Source organism: Palaemon carinicauda, chromosome 15 (assembly GCF_036898095.1).
Source record: "Palaemon carinicauda isolate YSFRI2023 chromosome 15, ASM3689809v2, whole genome shotgun sequence".
Lineage (NCBI taxonomy): Eukaryota > Metazoa > Arthropoda > Malacostraca > Decapoda > Palaemonidae > Palaemon > Palaemon carinicauda.
Genome location: NC_090739.1, coordinates 97419789 through 97429788, shown reverse-complemented (window position 1 = coordinate 97429788; position 10000 = coordinate 97419789). Strand labels below are relative to the sequence as shown.

The 10000-nt window shown below is 43.1% G+C and overlaps 1 protein-coding gene across 2 annotated transcripts in view; it reads left to right on the top strand.

Annotated features, from left to right (window-relative positions):
* LOC137654696 (transmembrane protease serine 11D-like) overlaps positions 1-10000 on the top strand; it is a 147970-nt gene that overhangs the window by 135194 nt on the left and 2776 nt on the right. For both annotated transcript variants that reach the window (XM_068388586.1, XM_068388585.1), the window contains exon 10: positions 9116-9330. In XM_068388586.1, coding sequence (XP_068244687.1) covers positions 9116-9330 — 215 coding nt within the window. The remainder of the gene's footprint in view (positions 1-9115; positions 9331-10000) is intronic.

Below are 10000 nucleotides of genomic sequence, written 5' to 3'. Positions count from 1 at the left end.
GTTTTTTATGGCCTAACCCAATCTGGGCAAGGAAACTAGAACCCTATGTGGGCTCTCCTTTGCCGCCTTAGCAGTTGCCTGGTCTCTGGCTTCAGCTTCTCATCCTGGGCTATGTATCTCTTACTGTGGAGTCTTGACTCCTTTGCCTGGTCAGAAACTCCTTGGCCGAAGTATTTATCATTTGGCCATATTTCAGGTCCTGTCGGCTTGAGTTCTTCTAGCTTTGGATGTGAGTAAGTTGGGGGTTCCCTTCTCTCCTTTCATTAGAAGAGAGCCTTAGCTGCAGCCTTAGGCTAGTCACCTGCGTCTATTTCCTCCCCCATATCTGAGGAACATTTTATTCTAAGTTGGTCGATTGGATACCTCCTAGTTGTTAGGATTTCCCTTGAATTTACGATTTCACGGTATCCTGGCCATATTATACTGCTCTTTTATTTTAAAGAGCTAATCCCTTTTCTCATGATTTAATGTTAACAAGTAGGTTTTCAGGCAGATTCATTTATCTACTGCCTCTTATTACCTGTACCTTTCCCATTACCCATGGTCTGTTTCAATATAGGATTGTCCACTTTTTTGCCAACTTGCCAATGCCATTGCCGCATTGTGTCAACATTCCTAGAGGTAATGAAAGGTCAGTTCATAGAGCATGGTAGCTAGTCTTAGGCAGGATGGTATTTGAATTTACCACCTTGTGTTGTCTGATTGACCGACTTTGGGAGAAATCATGTTCTGTTGATATGAACCTTTCTCCCTACCCTACCATATTGTTGAGTTCTTATAGAATTCGGGGCTGTTTGGCATGAGCTTCCACTGTAGTGTAGCTTTAACCATACCTTGTGTAGGTAGAAATTTTTTATTTAGATATTGTTTTGAAAATTTTCTTTCAAAAATTTTCCTGTATAACATAAGTTATGTGAAATTTTTTAATGCTCTAATTGCCCTCATTTTCTGTCTCTACAGGTTACTGAAGACATGAAGTGTGCTACGGTAACCTGCGCCAGGTGGGTCAAGTTGCCTTGTGGCCACATGACTTGCCGAAAGCATGCTGATTGCCATGTTTCCAAAGGTTCTTTTGCCATCTGGGAACCTACTACCAGCAGTGTGAGCAAGGACCTTATTTATACTGGTTTCTACACTACCAACATCTCCCAGGACGTGAAAGAGTGGGGTCAAAAGACCATTAGACACTGGGTGAGAGGCTTCCAGAAGAGCTCTAAACATGGTGCCCCTTACCTTCCTTCAATGGAACTTAAGGACCTCCTCTGCCCCAAAGCCGAAGTGACTGCTGTTTTCGGTCACCAGTTACCGATGGTACAACTCCCACTAGTACAGCTTGATCAGGCAGATGATGAAGTTCGGAACGCTCTTCAGGTGATGAGTCTGGAGGCCGACAACATGTTGACAACTTTTTCGGTTACATCAGAGAGAGAGGGAGAGAGAGAGAATCCTGCTGACTACGGAAGCCTCCCATGAGTCCTCAGATGTCCATCAGGTAAGTACAGCGCTCAGTACTTCTTTGGCTCCACTTCTACTCCTGTTCCTACTCCAAATACACCTTTGTTCCCTGGTCAATCGGAGTTTATGACATCCATGAAGGCATTCATGGAAAATATCCATGCCAGACATAAAAGAGCTCAAGCATCCTTAGAGGCAAAGATAGAGGCTTTTCAGCAGGCACCTAAGTCCAAGACTCCACCAGCACCAAGCCTTCCAGATTGCTCGGCGAAGAATATTTGCCGTTATGAAGAGCATATGGCTCAGAGTGAGGGGTATCTCCACATCGGAGAAGGCATGAGATCTAAGCCTGTCTCCGACTTAGAATTCTACCCCTCGATTGATAGTTATCCTTACTGGTACGTAAGGCTGAACTATGAATCGTCCATATGAGATGTTACAATCCCCGAGGAGGCTATTATCCTGGACCACAGCAAGGCTCAAACATTATTGGTAAGTGAGCTAAAGACAGCCAAGTTTACCAATACTCAACTTTCGCCCTTTGGCGGGAAACACGCCACGTTGATTGGTCCTAAGGATACTGTCTTTCCCTTCGCTTCAAAATGTTTAGAGGCTGGGAAGAAGGTAGTAATTGAAGGTAGACCACTGCCAGTGCTAGAAGTGTGTAAACCGGTCTCTCTAGCCATTCCTTATGACTCGGAGAGTTGGGAAGATGTCTAACACACCTTTATGGTTGGGAAACTGGATAGGAACATTGGAGGCAAACAGTTCAATGAAAGATTGCCTAGAATTCCCAAATTCTTATTGGACGCAGAATTGGAAGCCAAAGAGAGGCTATCTGCTTCTTTGTCCCATCAGTCCTATTTGGAAATGCTGATTAGGAACTACTTGAAATCAGACCTCTTCCAAACCCTGTCAAAGACTCATCTGGCTCCCTTCCACGGTGATCTGCATGCTTTTTATTTAGCCAGAAGAATCTGCAGAGAGTACGCCATAGCTGCAGCCACTATTAGGCATGAGCCTAAAAAGTTGACTCAAACATCTGAAGGAAAGATCTCTTTCCTCATAAGGCGGCCAAGGAGATAATGGACAGAGTGGCTCAGGAGAATAAGAGCCCTATGCAGAAACAGGGTATATCCTCTGAGAGGAAATTCACCCCTGGAGAAGGAACTCAACCTAAAGGCAAGAAGCCTAGGAGACCATTTAAAGGAAGAAAACCTTTCCTGCTTTGACAGCCTCAGTTGCCGCGATCCCTCATACTGTGTACACAGTTCCCCAGCAGTATTTGACGCAGTTTCCAGCATTCAACACAGTCTACAACATTTTGCCCGGTCAGAGCTCAAGGGAAAATTGCTAGTGACAGAGTAAGGTCTGGAAGGGGCGGTCAATCTAGGCGCCGAGGAGGCAGAGGCAAGACGTATAAAGAGGCAGGTCCTTCAAAACAACAATGAGGAGCTTCCGGTAGGGGAAGATTCTTTTTTCAGGGATCAATGGGAGTTCGATCCTTAGGCTCACAGCTTAGTCTCGAAGGGACTAGGCTGGAAATGGAGACAGAAACCACCTCAGTTCAAGAGGTTCTTCCAACCCACAATACCATTCTTGGAGGATTATGTAAAGGATCTTCTCCGGAAGGGAGGTATCTGTTGTACAATATCCATGAACTTTCAAGGACAGCTATTCTGGTTGCCAAAGAAAGATTCGAACACTCTTCGAACTATTTTGGACTTGTCCCCACTAAACAAATTCATTCTGAATGACAAGTTCCAGATGATATCTCGCAAATATAGACCCTACTACCCCAGCAGGCCTACACCGTCTCCATAAATCTTACCAACGCCTATTGGCCTCTTTTGATAGGTCAGCACTTTTCTTCCTACCTTGGTTTCAGACTGACAAGAAAGGCCTACATATTTAGAGCTATGACATCCGGGCTCAGTATAGCTCCATGGATTTTCACAAAGCTAGTCGAGGCCATTGTCCGACAACTCAGGAACAAAGACCTTCAAGTGATGGTATACCTAGGCGACTGGTTAGTCTGGGCAGCAACCAAGACGGAATGCCTTCTAGCAGCTCTAGAAGTCATGAAATTCCTTCAATCTCTGGGCTTTCCAATCAACCTTGAAAAGTCCAGGCTATCTCCAGCTCAAGAATTGCCTCTTCCTTAAACTTTATCCAGTACATGTCCTTTGAAGGCTTACAGGCTTACACGGGATGGAAATCATCAAGATTGTTTTTCAAACATTACTTGCGGCAATTGGAAGAGATTAAACATTTTTGTGGTGGGCACTGGTAGTGTGATTAAATCAACTTATTAGTGTTGTGCATGGACTCTTATGGACTGTATGATTTGGACTTTTCCAGTCTACATAGTGCAAGGGGAATAATATTCTTATTGGTAGTGTGTATTGAACTATATATATAGTGAAGAGTCAAAGGTGATATTTTTTTTTTATGATATGAAATGTTATTATTATGTGACTCTATTACATAATTCTGGGGGTTGAAAACTTCTGTTTTCTACATATATTCAATGTACATCTTGTTGGACAAATTATTTTTACAGCCATGAATTCTTTAGAAATAAAATATTATAGTTCTCTTTGCGTTTTCTCTATATGGACCTACTGTACCGAAATAGAAGAGCAGTGTTCCTCCAATTTTAACCCTTCGGTTTGATACACCACTTTGAAAAACGATTTTATTCAGAGTGAGTGGGACTGTGCAGATAATTCTTTTGTTCCTACGCAATTTACAAAAAACTCGCTTAGGCTCTTCGTAGCTTGGGCTGTCGTAACAAATGCTATGTGGAGGTATGGCCACACTATTTATATGGGGCCTTATATAATTAGTGAAAGTTCTAAGAAGTCAAATTGGTTAAAGTCTCCAACTGGCCACAACTGAGAAAACTAATTCTCTGGTACACTTCCATCAGGACGACATGGTTCGTGCCTGAAAAAGGGATTTTGACATAGGAAAAATCTAAACCATTCTATTGTACCAAAGATTTCTGTCTGTGATATTGTCCTATACTACAGATGTACAGGGTATTCTATACACCTAAACAACTGGCATATTACCGTCAAGGCTAGTACTTGGGGGTAAGCTAACTGGCACAGTACTTCAGTACCGATATGGCTAGCAGTTCTAGTCAGTGACTTCTCGGCTGTCAGCGAATTGCTGACAGAAGTCACACCATCCTAGCCAGTATTCGATGTGACTGGGTAGTGGTGAAAACTATACACATAGTCAGCAGCCCTCTGAACCATTGGCGACCCCTTGGGCTGTCAGCAGTCCGCCGGTTATCGGCGGGCTGCCGATTGAAGGCATACCAACTCAGCTATTGACTGGGTGGTGACCAAGGGCACACACTGCCGGCTCTCGGCGGCGGATTCAGATGTGAATGTGAATCAATGACTGCCGTCGTTGTTATCACTACAAGGTGTGTCCTGATTATAATGTCTCTGCCTGGTGTTTGCCAGTCGGGGTTCGACTCTTGCTCAGATTCACTAGTGCCATTAGTATCTGTAACCTTACCATCCTTGTGAGTAAGGTTGGGGGGTTTGGGGGAGCTTGAAGACCTTAAAACCTTTAAAAGGAACACTAAATTGCCAGGTATCGCAATGAATAAATGAAATTTTCGGTCCAATTCCCGTAGAGTTTAGGTATTTTTTGCGAGTTTGCAACTGAACAGCATTTTTGTGATAACTTCTGAAACCAAACCAACCGTAGTTCGACAGCTTGAGACTGCCATTGTGTATGCACTGGCATCGAGAGGGGGGGGGGTTGGTACCCCATCCTCACCTCCTCTCCTCGAACTGGAGTGGAGAAAGGAGGGATAGGGGACAGGATGTCTTTTAGGAAGCTGTAAAATAGGTAGGTATGGTTTCGGAGAGATTTTAGAAATCTCACACCTAAATGTGTAAATGTTAAGAGCTGTACTAGATTCTACTAACTTGGGTTTTTTTTAGACCTTCGACAGTAAGGTCTGGCCTACTTACAGGTCAGAGGGTCTCAGACGGGGTTGGGGATTTGGAAATAATATTGCTGGGGGCATTAACCTGCATATATTATTTCTGTGAAAATACTCATCTTTATAACTGCAGAAGACTACGATGCATCATCTGGTGTCCCTCCTCTAAGGAAAGGAGAACAGAAATGAGTATTCAATTGATTATCACACTGATAAACAATTTGCAAAAATCATCTTTTGACAAAAATAGCTTAGGACAGAAAGCTATAAAGAGATAGCGGGAGACACATAACCGTGTATCCCCTGCGAGCCAATGCTGTTACCTCCCCTCAGTATTAAGATAAGGAAATTCCTTCAACTGGGGAATTCCCGGTAAAAAGGGGGTAGAACACCTAGGTGTAAGGAAGTGTACAAAGCACTGTTCCCCCTTATACTTAACACTGTGAGGTAAGGAGGACTGATTTCACAATCAGAGTATCGAAGGAATGCCATTCTTTCGATATAGGAGCGGTACCAGCAGAAGCTCGCACAAGGGTACCCAAGATATGTGATTAGAAAAGATAAAAGACATAGGCCTATATTTGTGTATCCCAACCAATCTATTTGCTGTGACCTCCCTTACAATATTAAACCAGGGAGTTTCCTGATCAGGGAAACTCAGGGATAAGGGCTCTCCCCTTTAAGGGTTCGAGGTGTCACACCACCAGCCCTTTACGAAATTTAATATTGTAGGGTAAATGGAAACTGATTTCAAATCAGAATATTGACGAAATATTATTCTATCAATATAGGATTGGGTTCAGCAAATACCTGGGCAGGGACACCCAAGATATATTAGAAATAACTACTAGTATAATATATACGTCAGTTTTCCATCTGCCGTATATACTATACTGCAAATATACTGACTACCTGTATAGACATATACTGTAGTTCAGCCGGCATGTTGCCGGATTAGCTAGCTCTTGCCGGAGCATCTAGCATACTAGTTAAGAGAGAGAGAGAGAAAGCATGGAGTGAAGGTTATCTATTACTGTGTATGCTTACTTAATCTATCTCTCAAGGCCGGGATCCACGTCCCAAACCACTCGTCCTACTGCACCCCGCCGCCGCCGTCTTCTCTCGCAAAGACGAGCCCGCTACTGCTGCCGCTGCCGCTGCCGCTGCCGCAGCCGCTGCAGAGCTTGGGCGGGTGGGTTCGGACTCGGGTCAGGCAGGAGCCCGGCCTCTTTTATACAGTAATAAAGGATGTAAAAGTCTAATTTTACTGCCTTTCTCCAAAAAGAGGGTTCAAATGGAAGGGGAGAATGTAACATTCAGGCTTCCATCTAGCCACAGTACTATTGCCGGCTTACCACTATAGCCGAGCCTCCGGCAGCACTAGTACAGTCAGCATGCTACCGACTGAGTCAATACTTATCTGTGCCGGTCTACTGCCGGCCAGAGCAACACGCCAACAACAGAAGTTGTGGCCAGCAGTTCAAGGGAGAACTGGAGAACCTTGGTGACAAAAGGGACCTCCCACCCACAGCCGTCATGGCCAGCGGAAGCCGTCAGTCGGCGACAGCCGTCAGCTGAGGAGAGGGGGTCTGGCCGGCTTCGGCAACCCACCGGCAATGGTAAGGTTGCAGGACGCCGGCTCAGGAAAGACAATGGCTCGGCCATCGTAAAAGAACAGAGGTAGAGGGAAAGGGTCCTATATGAGGTATGGGAGGGGCCGGCAATGTTGCCGGACCTACACACCTTGAAGAAACTCTGTTTCAGTACTGGCATAACCCCAAGGGGCTGGAGAATCTTCTATTCTCCAGCTTAGGAGGTGCTAATACAGTTAAGGGGACGGCAGTCCATGCCATTCCTCTCAACAAGGGAGAAATAGAGTTCCAATGCCGGCGCCATCCTAGGCCACAAGAGTATACTACTCTACAGCCTAGGGTCTGCGAGCATAGGTCTAGTCTACTAGACCACAGGGAGAAGGTGGCGGCATCATGCAACCACTTCAGGTGTAATCTAGAGAGGGCTAGCCTCCTATGCCTGCAGCTCAGCCGGCAGGGGAATGCAATCACCCCGCCGACCGACTGCCGACAAAAGACATAATACTCTGAGGTTCTGATCGAATCCCAAAACTTGCCGTATGCTGTTAAGGGATGAGACAGAAAAACTCTAGGCTAGTCATGCTTGAATTCGGAATTCAAGGCTGACGCAGAGAGTTGTAGCCTAAGGCTACTCTCAGAGGGAAGAGAGATTACCCATAAATCTCTATTCGAGACTAGTAACGCCTAATATAATTCCAGGAGATATCAATCTCCAATGAATGATAAACGATACACAAGGGTAACCGGGAAATGTCGAAAGTATATGTTGTCTAGGTTGGGTTACCTAGACAAGGTGAGATCTCGGTTACCTAAAATCCCCAAAACTCTGACATGTGCGATCGACATAGAAAAAGGGAAAATTATGCATATAAATATCTTTACAATATAAAATGCCTAAATAGCTTTCATAATAACAATTAATGCTATTTTAAACCGGAAATGTCGTTCTGCTAACTAAATAACACATGCCCAATGAACGACGGCGCCTATGGCGACACCGGTGACCGGCGTATATCCAAACACAATAATTACACTAATTTCATTGTGAGGCTGGAACTAAAATACATATTGTAAGGAATAAATACTCAACGTTCTGGATGAAGAAAGAAGCCGTAGAAAGCATGAAGATTCCTAGAAATCGATCAAAAATGTCAGATCAACAGGGAACACCACCATAGCGAGTCGCTACAAATAAAGGAATGACCGCCAGAGGGAGTTGGCGCGGTTGTGATACGATAGTAGTAGGGGAACCAGGGTATCCTCTATTGCGGTTACCCTTCTAATTCTGCCACATATCCCCCTCGAAGCGTAAAGGCTATTCGGGGGTGCAGATTGCCATGTGGCGTGTCAAGAATATGTCCCCTGATTATATACGATACCCTTGAGAGTAATCTTAAGGGTACTTGCGCCAGAAGTTAGAATTCTGTGAAACCTTTGGTTTAATTCTCTGGGAATATCACCGTAATCATATATACCCTTGGGAAGCTACTAAAGGAACCTTCCATCAGGACGTCATGGCCATCTCACCCAAAAATAGATTTTTCGCTTCGCTCAAATTCCGTTTTTTTGAGTGAGATAGCCATGTAATTCTGATGGACAACCCTTGTTACTTTTCATCCCCTCCCAATTTTCAGTGTGAGGTCTTGCCTCATGCGATGGCTGCTCTTGGAATGGTAAACCAGGAAACGTGTTTGTAGTAGCACGCTTTGATCAGAGTTGTAACGGCTCTCTCACCCACTTATCCAATCCTATCCCATATTCTTCGAGACAAGGTTAACTCTATTCGGGGAAGGATAGCCATGGCTTCTTTTAAACACGTCTCTGTTTCATACACGATGTTTCTCGGGATACTTGCTCCAGGGGATGGAACCCTGTGATATCTCTATAGGTAAAATTCTCTGGTATATCACTTGCAAAAATATCCCAAGTAGAAAGCTGCCTTATTAGGAACTTCCATCAGAATGACATCTCACCCTAAAAATAGATTTTTCCTATGGCAAAATCCCTTTTATATGATTATCCTACATTAAATACCATTTACTTGGGTATTGATTTTGACCAATTTCATTCTTTAGGATATGAATTTCTCTCCAAACAGATACCAAAATTCACCATCGCAGATTGACCTGTCTCTCGGAGACTGGGATTTAAATACTATAGTTGATGGTGAGAGCATCAAGGCAAAAGTTTCCAGAATCACTGTGCACCCACGTTATTCTCGATCAACCCTTCAAAATGACCTTGCTGTACTAAAACTATCTCAAAATGTGGTTTTTACTGAAAGGATAAAACCAATATGTCTTCCACCTTCAGGTTAGTAAGTTTTTCCTTTTAATCCTTTATGAAGTTTCTGTTTATATTATCTTCACTTTATTGCTTTACCTTCCTATATACAATATTTGATGGAAGAAGGACAGTTAGAAATTAATCATCTGTAAGTCTATCAGGAATTCCCATTGTACTAATTACTAAATAAATGTAAAAGTATATTTTCATTGATCTTGGACCTAACCTCAGATATGCATGGATATCATCAAAGTTCTTATTTGAATTACATATTTAATCTTTATCTGGGAGGGTGCGTTATGGTCAGCTGTATCAAAAGGTAGATTATGTAAAATCTACTTAATTGTTTTATTCCCGTATGTATTAATTTAGAGTAGAAAATAGCATAATATTAGCAGTGAAAGAAAATAACGAGAAAATGTAAAAATTACTATATGTTAGATTAATGGAAATACCTATAATATTTTACAAGATTCACAAAATACTCACAATTCACCTATTAATAATAATTTACACAAGTTATTAAAGTAATACAAGCCCGAGATTTATGAGTTTTTAAGATTTGAGACCCAGGTGTCAACGAAGCTTAGTGACGATTTTCTGTCAGCAACAAATTTCCGATACGCAGTTTAAAAGTAAAAGATGATAATCAGGAACACAGCTGCTGATGATATCCGATATTTCAAGATTTCCTTCT